The sequence below is a fragment of the Python bivittatus genome, unplaced genomic scaffold (genome assembly GCF_059951505.1).
Source record: "Python bivittatus isolate LINGU-HERP-01145 unplaced genomic scaffold, Pbiv_v1 ctg000320_np1212, whole genome shotgun sequence".
Lineage (NCBI taxonomy): Eukaryota > Metazoa > Chordata > Lepidosauria > Squamata > Pythonidae > Python > Python bivittatus.
Genome location: NW_028277052.1, coordinates 2,904,626 through 2,921,692, shown reverse-complemented (window position 1 = coordinate 2,921,692; position 17,067 = coordinate 2,904,626). Strand labels below are relative to the sequence as shown.

Genomic DNA, 17,067 nt, shown 5'->3' with positions numbered 1-17,067 from the left:
CGACTCTCCTCGTGTTGGCCCTCGGCTTTTGCAAACACAGTTAGTACCCAGACTGTTGTATTGTACACACGATAAAAAAACTGTACAGTATGAATGCTTGGAATGTCAACAGCCTTTTCGGAAATGAAGCAACGCCGTTGGCCAAGACGCTCCCTCTGAAAGCTTCCCTTTCTCTACCAGGATCGGCTTTCTAAGGGCCTCTCTGGAGACTGGCGATTCTTCTTAACTGCAAGCCCTCATCTCTACCACCACCTTCCCACTGCCACCAAGACCGGCCTGGTCCAGCCGGACTTATGGGGCCAGAAATGCTAATCTAGTATTTTGGGGGAAGGGAGCAAGGTCGTCTGCCCAGTTTACTCTCCTAGAAAAGATTACATGAACTGGACACCTAGCCTGGTTGAAGAAGGGGTTGTGGTAAAACAGAGCTGAGCAGAGCTACTAGGAGGAAGCTGCTAGTATCTGGGCAGCTGGTAGATTTGGCAGCCGAGAGCTCAGATTATTCTGCAGATGGGGGCATCTCTTACCCCAACTGTATGTGGCAGGGGGTCTACTCTGTAAATACACAAGGGGTGAGGGAGTCAGAAGATAGCCAAGTTGCCCAAGTTGAGAATACATGTCAGTCCCACCAAATTGCTAGGCAAAAATACAGGCCAGATCAGCTTCTGAACTTGGGGATGTTCACAGGGTGTGGTTAAAAAAAGTCAAGATGGCAGCCATGACTGCAATCAAAGCTCCACCCCATCTGAACTCATCTTAATTAGGTCTGCCTTTTACATCTTTAGCTGTAAACCAGCACACGTGCATTTGTCACAAAGCCTTTGTGCCACATCTATGCTAGGATCTTCTCCTTCTCCTTCTCCTTCTCCTTCTCCTTCTCCTTCTCCTTCTCCTTCTCCTTCTCCTTCTCCTTCTCCTCCTTGTCCTCCTCCTTCTACTCCTTCTCCTTCCTTCTCCTTCCTTCCTCTCCCAAAGCCATTCTGCACTTGTCTTTCCCTCAACACCAAGCAAAGACAGGCCCAGATTTTCAAAAACAATAGAAACTCAGACCTACTGATCTTAACTGATGCGTCCTACACGTGTGAATATAGATATATTTATCCACACACATACACAAAAGGCCCCCAGTATCTTCCTTACTGGCCTGAAACCTAAATATCAAAGATTCAAACTTAAAAAAAAAACCAAGAAGCTATAAGAATGGCAAGATCTATTTTGTCCATCTGTTTTCCAAAGGTAGAAAAATGCCATCATTCAAAGGGGATTTGCCACAGTGTAAGCCAGCTTCCCTCAACTGAGCTATGTTGGATTTCCATGGGGAGGAGCTGAAATCCATGACATGAAATCCATAACCTCTAACCAAGCAAAGTGCTTCTTAATTGCTGAGCAGGAGTTTGGCTGAGAGGTGTGGAAAACTGAATCTGGGCTGTGGCTGCAGTATCTGCCTCAGATCGACCCCTCCAGCCTTTTACCCCTGCAAGAACTTGAAGCCCAACCTACAGGGCTGTAGAAATTCCCCCACCAGGATCTTTTTAAATTGCACTAGAGCCATCAAACTGCTTTGCCCAAATTATATTGATCTTCTTTTTTTCCAAGCTCACTGAGATAGAAGGAATCTCTCTGCAGGAGAGATGCACGATCTTTCAGGAGTAAGAAGCTGCACATCAAGGGGTGAAGGGCCATGAAACTGCATGGTGCCAGATGGGCTGGGGGAAGCTGAGTTGTTTTAAACAGGTTAATGCTTGGATGGAGGCCACCAGGAGATATCAGATCTCTAGATTAGACTGGGGAAAAATTGGAAGAAGAGAATGGCAAACTCCTTTCATCTTTTTGCCAAGAAGTAAAATGGAGATGTGTACAGGATCACCAGGACTCAACCTTGAGTCAAGGGACCCTTAAATTTTAATTTTAGGGCATCCTCAAATGTTGGCTATCCTCATTGTTATGATTATGGGGGAGGAACTTGGTTGCCAATTTTTGGTCATTGGGGTCAAAAGGGTCTGTGCAGCCCACCCAAAAAGGGTGCTGGAGGCCACACTCTTTGTTCTGGTTGCAAAGTTGGGAGACACTCAAAGTTGCTGTTTCTTTTCCAAAACAGATGCTGGTGTTTCCGTCCCACTTTTTTGAAACTTTGGAAAAAGCAAGAGAAGCAGAGGGTCACATAGAAATTACAGTGAAAGAGGGAGAGAGAAGGAAGGAAGAACAGGAGAAAGAGATGAATTCCCTTTGAACTGCAGAGATCTGAGGATCTGAACACCATCCCTTTGGGCTAAAAATCCAGTCCTACAGTCCTTCAACTGGCAGGCTGTTGTTTAAATCATATGTGTCATTTGTTTCATCCTGAAGAAGAAGTTTCTCAAGTGTCAGAGGACCCATCTCCTTCCTGGTATCCTCCAGTGCTTGGGGGAGCGGATCAGCCCCTGAAATGGGAAGGGGAACAAACTGGGGGGCAGGGAGGGCCGTTGAAGCTGGCTGGTACTGCAGGGAAGATGCTGGTAAGGTTGGGATGGGCTGAGTCCATGGGAAGTAACTCAGAGGAGCTGGCTGGTCAATCACATCCAGATGAGGCATCACAGCTGGGGTTGAGGCAGACCTAGCCTGAGGGACAAAACACATGTGGGTCACTCTTTCTCCCCAGACGCTGAGGCTCAGTGAAATACTGCCTCTGATCCTGGAAGCCCCAGTCTTAACCTTAACTTATTGCAGCCTCTCTCGGTCCAACATCTTGGGAGAAGACCAGTGGATGGAAAACAGAGTAGACTATCACCCACAAATATATGCCTTCTTTCCTTGGGAACAGACCCTGATCCATTCAGTGTCTTCACTATCCATGCACCAGTGCCAGTCCAGTGGGTATTTGAACACCAGGCTGGACCTGCAGAGTTTGGGAAGGGTAGAAAGAGATGAGCATTTCGCCCTCTCTCGCAGTGTTAGAATTCAGGCAGCGGGATTCAAGGCAGAGAAATGGAAGGCATTCTTCACGCCATACAGGGGCAAAATTCACCAGATAAATGGGGAACCTGGCAGGAAGGTAGGCCTCCGTGGCATCTGCTGGGAGTCCAAAAAATCAAGATGGTAGACCCCCTTTTATTTGGTCGTGTGGGTTTCTCTTGAAGTTGAACACCCAAAATCTACCAAAGGAAAGGGCAAGGAATTGCATTCAAGATACAGCTGCAAATAACACAGCACAACTATCACGGTGATTCAGACAAGAGAAGAAAACGTGACATATATCATCCAGGTTCTCCCTGCAGATATTCAAATGTGATACTCAATATTCTGAGTCATGAGACAGAACAATGCAATTTATGGTGTTCTTTAATTACAACAGTGCACGAGCTGCAAATGAGAACCATAAGGCTCTTTGTTCAGGCCCACCTAGTGCAGAAACCTGACAATTGCGTGACCTCTCTCTCCCATTCTTTCATTCTTCCTGAGCTGCAAACAATGATCACCGAAGGATGCTTTACTTTCTCACCCAAACAGCCTTCCATCGGTAACCACCTGTGCTTAAATCAGAAGCTAAGAAAATTTGCATCCAAAAACATTCTCTTCATGATGGCCCTCTGAGAATTTTGATGTCAAATATTTGCCAGCTGTTCAAATCTTTGCAGAATGCTCACTGCATATTTCCTACGGGGGCTTCACCCCCAGCGATGATTAATTCAACTTGCTGGTATTTTACATAGCTGCAACATTTAATAACGCAGAGAGGCCGACAGACGATGGGCAGTCTGGAGGAAAACATTCCACATTTGAATTGCAAATCTTGAACACATCCTCTCCAGCCATGCTTACAGATTTATTATTTATTTAATTTTTGAAATAGCTGCTACTCTGACGCCAACAGAACATATCAGGGCCATGCAGCTGTCCAGATTTGGTGGAAAAAAAGGTGCTTCCGGGTACCCAGGCGTGCAAACGTCGCAACAATCTGGACTGACAGCCAATCGGCATTTACTCACTCTGGTGAATGACTGAACACCGACAACTCTCAATAGCTGTTGACAGTGTTGCCTCCTATCATTTCAGGTGGCCTTGCCCCATCCCACCCCATCCCATTGTTCCTAAACAAACTTCCCTCCTTTCCAAAAAAAGAGAAAATAAAAATGCCCAGGGAATTACTATTACTGATTATTATAAAATGCACTGAAACATGTAGCCTTGCTTGAAACTCCTGCCTTGGTGGCCAAGTTGTGTTGTATTCCCAATCCCCCACAGTGCTGGCATACCAGAAGTTTTGCATCTGAGGACCTTTTCTGGACCTGCTACAGTGGAAACCCAGGAGGTGGGAGATGGAGGGCAAGGAACGAATCCTCTCTCATGGGAGCATAGGCCACCCGTGGAAGCCCAGTGCAGCGCTGTATTGCTATTTCCAAAACTGCCTTTGTTGCCCTGGGATGGCATTTCCCCCTTCGTGCCCCCCATGGCAGCGGCAGAACCATGTCACACTTGCGGATCTCCGTCATGGCCTAACACAACCGACGTGGGGCTCATCTCACTCTGCTCAGGGATGGTGCTGTCCTGTGGAAGACCTCGTGGTGTTTGTCACTACGTCCATCGCACTCCAAGAAAAGAAAAAATCCAGCAGATTTGGGAGATTCCCACCCTATATCTGTGATGGAATGGACTTATGAAGGCTAGGCTCAGGGAGATAAGCGTGTTCTTAGCCCCCAGCAGGAGCGTGGGAGGTTCAAGAAGATTAGGCTGGCACCTCCCTAAGGAATTCACAGTGTTGTGGCTGGCTGGCTTGGGAACTGGGGTCCAGTCTGGGGAGATTTCTATCTTGAGTTGAAGCTAATAAACGCAACAGAACTGTATTTGCATTGTCTCTTGGAGTTCTTTGGGCTGAACCTGACATCAATCTCCCCAGACTGAACCCCAGTTCCCAAGCCAGCCAGCCACAACACCATGAATTCCTTAGGGAGGTGCCAGCCTCATCTTCTTGAACCTCCCACGCTCCTGCTGGGGGCTAAGAACACGCTTATCTCCCTGAGCCTGGCCTTCATAAGTCCATTCCATCACAATATCCCACCCCATGGCATTAGTGGAAAAGAGGCCAACTATCACAGGGATGGCACCGTACCAAACTCACCGCAAAGTTTGTGATCAGTGGCTGGGAGGTATAGGTCAGCACTGATGACGTCCCCACGAGGGTATAGCTGGGGCAGACCGGCTGAACGAACATGTCCGTCGTGTAAGGACAGCTGACCGTTTCATGAGACACGTAGTCGGGGGAAGCAGCCCACGGCGTCAAAGGTTGCAGGGTGGCCGGGGACGGTTGAGTCAGCCACCCAGAGTAGACGGCGCTGTCATCCATCAGGGGCAGCGAAGGGGTGACAAAGTCTGAATCAGAATACACTTGACCTTCTCGCAAAAGAGAGAAATGGGAAAGTTGAAGCTGAACCGAAGACGGCGAATGAGCAAAAGTACGCTGGTGGGGAGAAAGAAACGCCCAAAGAATTCTGAAACTCTTACCAGTGGGTGAATAAGATGGAAGCGACTGGTGGGGGAAAAACACCTAAAGGAAAATGAGAGCTTGATATTATTTAAGAGCAATAAACCACAAGGAGAAGAATTACTCAGAGCCTGATTAGGAAACTCTTTATCAGTAATGCTCAGACTGCAACTACGGTTCAAGATGAAATGGTCAGAAGGAGAAGAAAATGTTTGTGGAAAACTCCCAAGCGTTCACAGCCTGGCCCACAACTGATTTTCATTGCTGTTGCTGATGTGGGCACATCTGCTCTGATCTGAGAGGCAGTTTGGGCCAGAGGAAGTTGGCGTGTCATTCTAAAGCAGAGTTTTCCAACCTTGGCCACTTTAAGATGCGCGGACTTCAACTCCCAGAATTCCCCAGCCAGCATGGCTGGCTGGGGAATTCTGGGAGTTGAAGTCCGCGCATCTTAAAGTGGCCAAGGTTGGAACTCTGCTCTAAAGGGAAGTGACTCGTGGCAAGCCCGGGGATCCAGCCCCAGGAGGCCATGGAAGGGAGAGGATGAAGCAGCACAGAGAAAGATGCCCACCATTCTCCCTGGCTGTGTCTTACCGCCATGCCTTCGGGAGCCCCCTTGGCATTCTGAACGCTGCCACGTTTCCTCTTCAGTAACTCTTTCACCGGCTCTTTCACCCGGACCCCTTGGTAGGGGCGGGGCGGCAGGGGCTGTTCAGGTGCAGAAGCTAGGAAGATATTTTCAGCATTATTTCCCTCCTTAGTACTTCAAAGATGCTTTCTTCATTTCAACTGACATTTTTCAAACTCGGCCAGTTTCAGCTGTGCGGACTTCAACTCCCAGAATACCCCAGCTGGCTGGGGAATTCTGGGAGTTGAAGTCCACACAGCTGAAACTGGCCGAGTTTGAAAAACACGGAATTTAATGATAGTGTCATCCCTGGCAATGCTCGTGCACAACCTGGCATCCTCGGGGGCATCAGCTGGAAACAATAATGAAACATGGCTTTTTAGGGTCACGGGAGGGAAAGGTTGGTTCTGTTTTGTCTTGTTTTTTTAAATAAAACTATAAATAACCATCTAAAGTTAAACACTTTAAAAATCAACTTTAAACCTGTAAACAACCTTCCAGTGTGAGGAACGTTGTGTTATGCCAGCGATAGTGGCATTACCGTAACATTCCCAGATGAGTAAATGTATAAACATGACGCCAAGTTATCTGAGCCAGCTTTTCTATTTTAAAATCAAAGAGTGTCGGTGGTTTAATTCATTTACTAATCCATCCTGGTTTTCTATGGGGAGCATTACCCATAGCTGAGAAGAACAATAAAAGACAAGATTTTTTTTAAACGGGGATCCCCTTAAAACTTCTTTAAAAGTCCTGCGTGGATATTAACCATTTCAATCCAGAAGGGGAAGGATCCATTTGTACTAGCCATGCTGAGAGTTCCTCTGATCATGCACAGAGGGCCCGCTCCATCGAACCGAACCTATTGGTGGATGAAATTAAAAGACGCTTGCTCCTTGGGAGGAAAGCCATGGCAAGCCTAGATAGCATATTAAAAAGCAGAGACGTCACCTTGCCAACAAAGATCCGCATAGTCAAAGCTATGGTTTTTCCAGTAGTAATGTATGGCTGTGAGAGCTGGACCATCAAGAAGGCCGAGCGCCGAAGAATTGATGCCTTTGAACTGTGGTGCTGGAGAAGACTCTTGAGAGTCCCCTGGACTGCTAGGAGGTCAAACCAGTCAATCTTAAAGGAAATCAACCCTGATTGCTCATTGGAAGGATCGATAATGAAGCTCAAGCTCAGATATTTTGGCCACCTAATGCGAAGAGAGATCTCTTTGGAGAAGACCCTGATGCTGGGAAAGATTGAAGGCAAAAGGAGAAGAGGACGGCAGAGGATGAGATGGTTAGATAGCATCACTGAAGCAATGAGCATGAAACTGAGCAAACTCAGGGAGGCAGTGAAGGACAGGAAGGCCTGGCGCAATATGGTTCATGGGGTCACGAAGAGTCGGACACGACTTATCGACTAAACAACAACAAAAATGGGAAGAGGAGGGGTGATTTCTCAGTATTAGATTAAATGTACGTTCAGCTTCAAGATGTCGAACATCTAAAGAGTAGATGTAAACAGCCTATTCCAGACAATATCTGAAGTGCGCCTGAACGTTTTGTGATGGGGGATTTATTCATTTATTATTCAAATTTACACAGCTGCCCATTCAGTACAGGGCTCTGGGCGGCTCACGGACAATTAAAAAACAGTATAAAAACACCCAAAACATACAATCATTTAACAACAATATGTAAAAGCCACAGTGGTGGGTTGCTGAGTCTACGGTGCCAACTGTTGTTCCAATTTATTTCACCCAGTCCTGCTTTGGCTCTCGTTCCGTTTACTTGCGACGTGATACGGCTTGGGTGTAACTTCAAAAAGGCCCCTGAGATATGCAGCAAATTTAAAATAGGTTGAACCCGGTTGGCGTGATACCCTTGGCCTCAGACGATCAGAATTTAGGGAGAATTTTGCAGACTGCCAGGCCCCTTCTGAACTACAGCTGCTCGGGTTTAGAGTCAGCAGTGTCTACAAGAAGGGTCTAGCCCAGTGTTTCTCAACCTTGGCCACTCTAAGATGTGTGGATTTCAACTCCCAGAATTCCCCAGCCAGCATGGCTGGCTGGGGAATTCTGGAAGTTGAAGTCCAGACATCTTAAAGTGGCCAAGGTTGAGAAACACTGGGCTAGACAATCAAGACAGTGGCGAATGAAAACAGGAGGGAATATAACAATTCAATTCTATATCTGAAGCGGGCAAACCTTAGCCCAAACGACATATGCCATGCCCTTCCTTGAATGTTGCCCACCCACATTTCCAGCTGAATGTCTGAGTCTAAAGTCACGCAGATATTTGCATCAGATACTTCATTTCCACCAAGCCGTGGGTAAAACCCATTATTTATTTATTTTTAAAAACGTTCGAACCCACCCACTAATGAAGTCCTCGGGGGCAGCCTGATTTGGAAAACCAGAACTTAAAAGATTCAGCAACGTGTTCAGCAAGCAGGCAAAAGGGAAAGAAACGCCAAGCAGATTGATGGCATCATCTTTTGGGGAGGGGGGGGGTAAAATGTTGACTCCCAAAAACTGTGGAATGCCCATCTCCAGGTTGCGCCAAGTCGTTAAGAGGGAATCAAATAACCAGCCTTGGAAGGAGGTTTTCTTCATGATCGTATCAGTGGAAAGTCTTCTCCCACCCGCACTTTGCCCCTTTTCAGAGAAACCATGCCTTTCAGAAAGGTTGGAGCACACTATAAATATTTATAGCAGTAATTTAATTATATTAAAACGGAGATTGCCTGGTATTATTGCGAGATACTAGGGCCTTTATCTTGCAAGGAAGAAAGACGGCTATCCAGGAAAGGGAAACTCTTAAATACCTTCCTAGCCGTGTTAATTTTTACATGATAAATTTCCAGGAATATGCCCAGGCAATTCATGTGAGTCGGTTCCTAAATTGCAGATGCTTACAGAGTTTCATGGGAACTAGATTAATCAGAGTAATGAGATTTGGAGTCCACCACCTGTAATGGGCCCCAGACTGTGGACAGCTGCCTTGAATTAATAGAAATATTATAAAATATCAAAAGTCACCTCCAATGATCCTGGAAATTCCCAACATCCAGAGACCGGGGAGCGTGTGTAACTATAGCAGATGGAAGATTGGGCAGAACCTTTGGACATCTGCGTGAATTTGGTGGGCAAATCGTTGAGCTTTGTTTCACCGGAACTCACTTGAGCTATTGTTTGGGTCACAAACAGATCCCAGGCAGATAAAGAACTGAAGTAGCTGCCAAGTCAGATCTTTGAGTGACAGCCTTTGTCTAGCACCTTCTAGAGCAGGGTTCCTCAACCTTGGCGACTTGAAGATGTGTGGACTACAACTTCCAGAATTCCCCAGCCAGCCAACCAATTCTGGGAGTTGTAGTCCACACATCTTCAACTCGCCAAGGTTGAGGAACCCTGTTCTAGAGAACTTGCCCTTTAGGTGATCCCTTCCATTAGAAGGCCTGGTTGGTGAGCCAGATAAGAACCCAAGAGGGGAAGTTCCCCATCCCAAGGTGGACCTCCAGACCAAAATGTGAATTCTCCTGACTGCAAAGCAGAACCCTTTTTGCCCTCCTCCGCTATCCCCTCTCAAATCCCCAGCACCCCTGAAGGAGCATTGCTTCAAAAAGGGCTGCGTTTGGCAACACTCACCATCTTACCCAAGACCAGAGAATTTGGGGTTGGCAGTTGCCCCTTGCGAAACAGAGCAGAGTCCCCTTTTGTCAAATCTGCAAACCTTCCATTAGCATCTCTAAGTTCCTTCTAAATGGTTTTTTGGGGACTGATTTCACACCAATCCCGACCATTGCATTTTAAGCCAACTTTACTTCGGAACCAGCAACTCTCATCTTGGGGAGCTTTGCACGGCTGACTCAGTTTGAAGCTCAAAGGGCACGCTTAACACCCTCCAAGACTTTGGCAGGTGACAACCCTATCAGTTTTGCCGTGCGAACGAAAGCAAACAGTTGCTTTTCTTCCTTCCCCCCCCCCCTTTGCTTCTCCAACATAATCGCACACAAAAACATTAAAATAATAAGCTTTTGAGAAGATACAATGGAAATCTTTTCCTGTTTGCAGAAGCCCTTGAAAGCAAACGTTCGCTTGATAAAGAAACAAGCCCACACACTCTCATACGCTCGCAAAGAATAACTATCATAAAAATTAATCCAAGTGTTTTATTAGTTAGCCAGTTGGAGATCTTGGCTCACGACTACAATTTAAAAAAAAGGGGGGGGAATTGCATAAAATGCTTTCTCACACCTTCTCATCCAGTGTCCGCCTTTTAAAAAAAAGCAAGCAGGGCTTCTTAAAGTTGCACATGGAGCCAACCTATCCAGGTAAATGCTCAGCCTTTCTTAAACAGTTGTTGGGATGCTTCAAAATTATAGCTTTTAACAACTAGGTTAACAGTCAATCCTTCTTCCCAAAGGAACCTGGGAATTGTCGATGGCTGGCAGAAACACCCCCAAGCTGCTAAGGTGCACTGGGGACGTTACGCTCCTAAAAGGTGTTCTAGAAGTCCTGCACGTTTATAATTCAGGTAAAGCCGCCAGTTACTTGCAAGCAACTCTACACTGCAACTTATCTTCTCTCCAAGAAGATCAAAGCAGAAATATCAGCAAAAACTCTGTTTCTAGTGGACTGAAGCAGCATTCAGAAGGTCAGGACAGTGTTTCTCAACCTTGGCAACTTTAAGATAGGTGGACTTCAACTCCCAGAATTCCCCAGCCAGCCATGCTGGCTGGGAAATTCTGGGAGTTGAAGTCCACCTATCTTAAAGTTGCCAAGGTTGAGAAACACTGGGTCAGGAGCTCATAGGTCATTTGGAACCAAGACAAACTTGTCCCAGAACTTTATATAAATACTAGGAATATCCACACGTTATGGTCAAACAAGTCAAAATGGGGGCTGTGATGGTGCATCACACATAAAAAGCAGGCAGTCCTTCAATCGCACCATCACACCACCATTTTGACTTGTTTGACCATATATTGCAGATACCTCTGATAAGGACAGAAACATACAGGGCTACGATGCTACCCAAGACTCCGCTATTGGTAAGTACTGGCTGGCTTCATAAAATATGCAAAACCATGGCTTGTTTAACCCTTGTATATTGAAAAAAATAACACCTGACTTAGTTCCTCAACACGCTGAGCCCAAGGCCAAATGAGTTATTTTATGGCTTAATGTCACATGCTGACCCCAGTTTCAGGGGTTGACAATGCCAGATGGAAAGGTTAAAAAGCTGGATGGGAGATCCTCGGGAGATCGTAGGGCTCTCAGAATCTCGGAAGAAGAGCAAACGCAAAGCACTTTGGGATTGTTGTCAAGAAAACAGCATTGCTACCTACTGGGAAGTCACTAAAAGTGCAACAGCTCAGAGTGGACGTGACTTTAAGGCCCAATCATTACCACGAGCAAAGCTATTAAATCAAATCATCTTTAAGGTAGACCACCCTTTGCAAGATGGGTCAGGGCATTATTCCTACATTTGATAAAAGGAACTCAGCACAGAGAGGTGGAGTAGGCAAGCAAGGTGCCATGGGATCACAGGATGACAGAAATGGAAAACCACAGGAGGAAGTCCAGGAGATGCAAGCAGTTCTCAGGTATAGGAACAAGAACTCCAGACCAAGCCAGACAAGCTGAGGGCAAACGCAGCAGGGAACAAGCTAACACTAGAATAAAGAATCAGGAAGAAAGGCTTGAGTGAACTAGAAGATAGCAAAATATTGATGGTGAGCAGCTGAGGAAACAGCTGTTGACCAGCCACCTTCCTCACATATCACTTCTTCCTTCCTTTTTCAGAAGCGACTGGAAAGGTGGAGCAGTTATGGCTGGGGCTAATTTCAAGAGGAAGCTTGATAGCATAAATGCAAAGAGGGCAATATAGAGAAACTGTAAGCGTCTGTGGGAATGACCTTGGGAGACGGACTTGGGGGGAAGAGATGCGGCCTAGGGAATGATCAGATAAGAAGGGGCATAGTCCTCAGCTGCATAACGGAAAGAGAAAGAGACTTAGAAAGGACCCTCCCTGTGATGGACTGGAATGGTGGGAGGGGAGTAAAGAATGTGCTCTCATCTCCAGAGGAGCGAGGAAGAGATAAGCGGAGGAGACTGGCACCTCCCTAAGAAATTCCATCGCCTGGGAACTGGTTTCATTCTGGGAAGATTCTTGTTAAGGGGGTTGTAGCTAATAAACCTTGCTGGATTGATTCTGCATGGTCTCCTGGAGTTCCTTGGGCTAGGCCCGACACTCCCTAACTTATCAGGTTGTAAAAGAGACGGCAGGAGATTTGTACTATCAGACTTGCAAGATTCTGTTATTATAGCCTTACAATAAAGATTTAGCTCATCTGGTTGTGTTTCCTGTTTTGTCTACCTGGGAAGGCTGACAAAACACATGCAACATCAGGAGGTAGAACACTCACTTCTTGGACCTACTTGGAAGCTGTTTTGAAGAACATCAGGAGAACATCCATATTAGGTCCATCCAGTGGATGCTGGTTCCACATTAAGGTTTGCCCAATCCAGCCTCCTGCTTTCAATTATGACACCCAGATGTTTCCCAGCAGATCGCATGCATAGCTTGAAGACCATAGCTGTTTGCCATTGCTTCTCTCCACACCACCTCTGAATCTAGAGGTTCTATAATCTGAAACTAGAGGTTCTGTTGTGCTGTCATAGCTAGCAGCTGTTGAGAGTTGATAATCTTGAATGTCCACCCCACAGATAGAACAGTTATCCTTGGATATGAGGTTAAGAAAATCAGAAAAATCTCAAAAGCACCATCTTAGAAGGAAACATGGGAATGAATCTCTCTCTGACCTTTCAAGGACCTGCTCCCTACTTGGCTAGCATGATGTCGAGTAACAGGCTGAATCTGTGGGAACACCTCTGCCTCTGAACAACACTGTGTTGTTGTTGCCAGCTTAGAGCTAAGTCAACAGGCTGAAGATCAGCTTTATTTATTTGCTTGTCAATTGCTCCATCACCTCATTAGTAAGCTCGGGGCCTCTATTTCACACCCTGTGCATCTCCGGGAATGCTCTGATTCCCTGGCAGTGTCAACATTGCACATCTCAGAGCGTGTTGAGTCCTGTCTGCAGGAGGAAACCCACAGGACCTGGTTGCGAAATTGACACAGGTCTGGCTTTCCCAAGGAAAGGGAATCTTTGCTTTCTTGAAGCAAAATGGATAATTACAAAGATGTGAACTTGGCAATGCCAGGCTGACCTGTCCTCATTCTTGTGGAGTTCTCCTTGCCCTGGTAACCCACGTTCAAACTGATGTGATTAAAAAAAAAAAAACCAAGTTCTTAAAGTTCTGCTAGCCTTGTCAGCAGCGAACAGCTGGCATACAAAACTTCAGTTAACTCATCTACTCCCACGGGGTTTTTTGGGTTCTGGTGTTCCCAAGGTGGCTGTGCCTGAACGGAGATGTGCATGATCAACCACATTACTGTTTCGTCTTTCAGTATCACAGCTTAAGTTTTCAAACCTGGGCTCTGAGTCTCCACCTGACCCATCAGCGAAGGGCTCAGAAAACACACATCCAAGAGAGGCCAAACAGGACAATGCTCTGAGAGTCTATGTCCTGGAATTCTCATGACCAGTTTGATCTGCCTACCCCAGATGCCTGTTTTCCAGCTAACAAGCCAATGCCTCTCAAAAGTCCATAAGTACAATCTGAAGCCAGTCAGTCTCTTCAATAATGCTACGTCCTGAGACCTTGGTGGTGCCAGATTGCCAACCTGACCAGTAGTTCTTTTCCATTAGCTTCATCCTCAGGGCATCACCCTGCCCTATGGGAGGATGATGGATATTTCCTTGAATGCACCCAAAGGGAGCATATTGCCCTTGCCCTCAAGGTTATGGCATGGATGTATGTTGCACCACAATCCAGATGTGGAGTCTCTGAAAACCCATGCCAGAAAAAGAAAGTCCAAGGAAAGTGGTAAGGAGGATGCTTGGGAATGTTCCATCTGGTTGAAGGATGTCCAAATGCCTCTGATGTTAGGAGAAGAGTTAACCATGTGCTTAAGGTAGCAACATTTTACCATTTTCTTGAGAGGAAGAGCCACTGAATTCAATGGGATTTCCTTCTGAATAAACAAATCACTTCTGCATTGACCCAGCATAGCACTGGGCTGACATTTGAAAAATGTTCAACTGTGGTTGCTCTGACTGTGTCCACTCATTCTCTCAAACCATAGTTTGTCCAAGGCTTCTCAGCTAAGTCACAGTGCTGAGTCATCAGTCACACTGTGTGAGCCACAGCAGCTAGATTCCCAAAATGAGCTAAGCTAAAGTTAACCCACATGGTGGTTTAGTGTAATGTTTGAATCAAGCCATCACAGATACAGTCCCGGAGGACTAAGACGTCCTATTCATTGGTGGCTAGTAGTGTTCATTTCTCATCAAAAGCAGTTTGAACAGCGGTTTTACAATGTTTGAAACTGGTAATTCACATATTGCTCTCCCATTTTTGAAGCCATGCAACTAATAACTATCCACGTTCAGAAACAAAGGTTGAAATCTATCTGACTCCCGCCCTTCTGCCTTTCCATTTCGACCATTAATTCCTGATGTCTTAAACAGGACAATTCTAGGAATGTCTGCTCATATGAAAGTAACTCTCAGATGAAGTCACTTTTGATTATAGTTTTGATAGCACTGCTCTGCAGCCTTTGTGCTGGTGCTGTGGTTTATTTAATGGCTATTACAATATGTTAGACCTTTAAAAAGTATGTTTGCTACTGGTGAATGTATTTTTACTTTGATCTAGTCAGCTAATTCCTAATTACATTATGCACGGGAGGAATGATGAAGCTACAGTTTTGTGCAAACATACTTAAGAGTAAGCCCCTTTAGGTTCTGTGAGATTTACTTCTGAGTAGCTCTACTAGCTTTGGATTGGCTGTGGATACATAAAAGAGGTTTGCCTGCAGTAGCTCTGTGGAAAGATTGAAGCTTTCTGTTCTTGCTTAAATAGTTTTATAGCAGTTGGGCTTAGTGTCTCTGTCAGGGAGACAGTGTTCCCCATTTCCTTATGATTTCACATTTTTAAAAGGCAGGTGCCATATCAAAAATGGAAATTCTTTGGTGTGCACTGAGAATCACACTAGCATTTTCTTAGAAAAAATACTGCAATTGTGAATTGTTCCATGACACTTCAGCTGTCGTGACTAACCCTCTCAGAAGCATTGGAAAAATAGCCTGAGCTGTTGTTATACAAATGGGAAACTTGTAAGCCTCCAGGCAAGGTGTAAATCTCATGATTCACTTTCTTTCATCCCCCAGCTCTCTGTGAAATGGGTCTCTGACTTCACTCCTCTTTGGGCTTCCTCCTGGTCTCAGCACATCTCACCTCCTCTGGCTCCCTTAGACTCACTCGTTTCCCCAGATGAGAAATGAAAACTCTTTCATTTCTGCTAGTTCCTATGTTCAGCTTGGGCATGGGGATGGTCTTGCACTCAAAATGGTATCGCCAAGAGAGAGGAATGAAGAAGCCTGAAGTTTGTCAAATGGAAAAAAAGAGAAAAAAAGGGGGGGGCCCTCTCCCCAAAACCACCAAAGAGATCTAAGCTTGCTCAGTGACCGTGGAATGCTGGAAAGGGAGTGAGAAGGGAAGAGCGTCTTTAGAAAAGAAAGGAAGCAACATTTTGTGGCAAGTTGTACTTATCTCCACTTAGTTGCGCTTAGGTGAAAAACCCTCTTTTTAAGGCTTTTCCTGGAGTTGCTTTATCGTAGCTTGCAGGGATTAAAGCTTTGAGGCTGCTCTTGTTTCCTTGGGCCATAGAGCTGGTCTCTGAAAAATTCACGCTGGATTGCATTTTCAACTCCCTGCAGAAATTCTGAGCCGGAAAGCAAGTGACCCTGCTCTCCTGAAGGAGATTGGGGCAGTTCTAAACAGAGGGTTAGAAGCAAGAGAGTATTGTCCAAAAGTTACTAAAAGAGAGGGTGTCTCTGAGCTTACACAATGCCCAGACCCTTTGCTATAATTCCACCTACGCTGGTGCGAGAATTGGGCCACCTCATCGTGAGGAACTCCTGCCCTGGATCTTCTCCTCCTGATCCTTGGCAAGCCACATCTTCTCATCCTTAGCTTCTCCATCTCTAAAAGAGGAATACTTATGATCTACCCCACAGGAGCAACAGTGCAATAAAAGTGGAAAGCATTTTGGAAGACAAGCAGAGATTCTTTACTCCTTTTACAGTTCTACTGTTAAGGAGCCAATGACTTCCGTAGCATTTGTTCAAGTTATGAGAAGAAGAAGAAGAAGAAGAAGAAGAAGAAGAAGAAGAAGAAGAAGAAGAAGAAGAAGAAGAAGAAGAAGAAGAAGAAGAAGAAGAAGAAGACTTCAGAACTTACATTTTTGCCAGTGCATGTCTGATGCAAGGTGGAATCCCCCTCTGGTCCCTCTTACTCTGTCTCTGTGGGGGGTTTTTTGGTAGCTCTTTTGTGCTTTTATGTGATAACAGGCTGTCAAGATGTCTCTTTCAGATTTTTTTTAAAAGACCAGGTTTCTGCTGTGGGGTGTGACGTTGTCACATCCTCTAACCACAATTTTTTTTCCCTCCCTTTCATTCTGTGCCACTTGATGTGGAAGATGGTGCATACGAAACGTCGTCCTGTCTGAGAAGAAGGAGAAGGAGGTGGTGCTGGTGTCTCATAAGACCCAGGGGACAAATGCACGGGAGCAAACTCCTTTGCTCTGCAGCTTAGGACTTTTCAGCTGGAATATCCCACAGATGTGCACCCTTAGCACATCTGGGTTACATCAGAGGAATCATCTATAGAAAACACATGTTTTACCTGTCAACATTTCTATGTTGAATTCAGGATCTTCCACTAAAAATCAGCCAGAGAAGTCCTTTCTCTGAGCTGGTGCCCATTAGAGGAGATATGACTGAACCAAATGAATCAGGAGTCATCTTCTTCTTCTTCTTTTGCTAAAACAGAGGTGTGCAAATGAAACTCCAGGAAATCCATGTGCCC

The 17,067-nt window shown here is 45.7% G+C and overlaps 1 protein-coding gene across 1 annotated transcript; it reads right to left on the bottom strand.

The window, feature by feature from the left end:
• Positions 1 to 1,190: 1,190 nt before the first annotated feature.
• POU2AF1 (POU class 2 homeobox associating factor 1) lies at positions 1,191 to 16,560 on the bottom strand. Its single transcript, XM_088138968.1, has 5 exons — positions 16,441 to 16,560; positions 6,047 to 6,177; positions 5,476 to 5,518; positions 5,093 to 5,364; positions 1,191 to 2,595 (listed from the first exon to the last, which is right to left on the bottom strand). Exons 1-5 carry the CDS (start codon positions 16,454 to 16,456, stop codon positions 2,281 to 2,283), a joined length of 777 nt encoding a protein of 258 aa, XP_087995094.1. The 5' UTR covers positions 16,457 to 16,560; the 3' UTR covers positions 1,191 to 2,280.
• Positions 16,561 to 17,067: the final 507 nt, after the last annotated feature.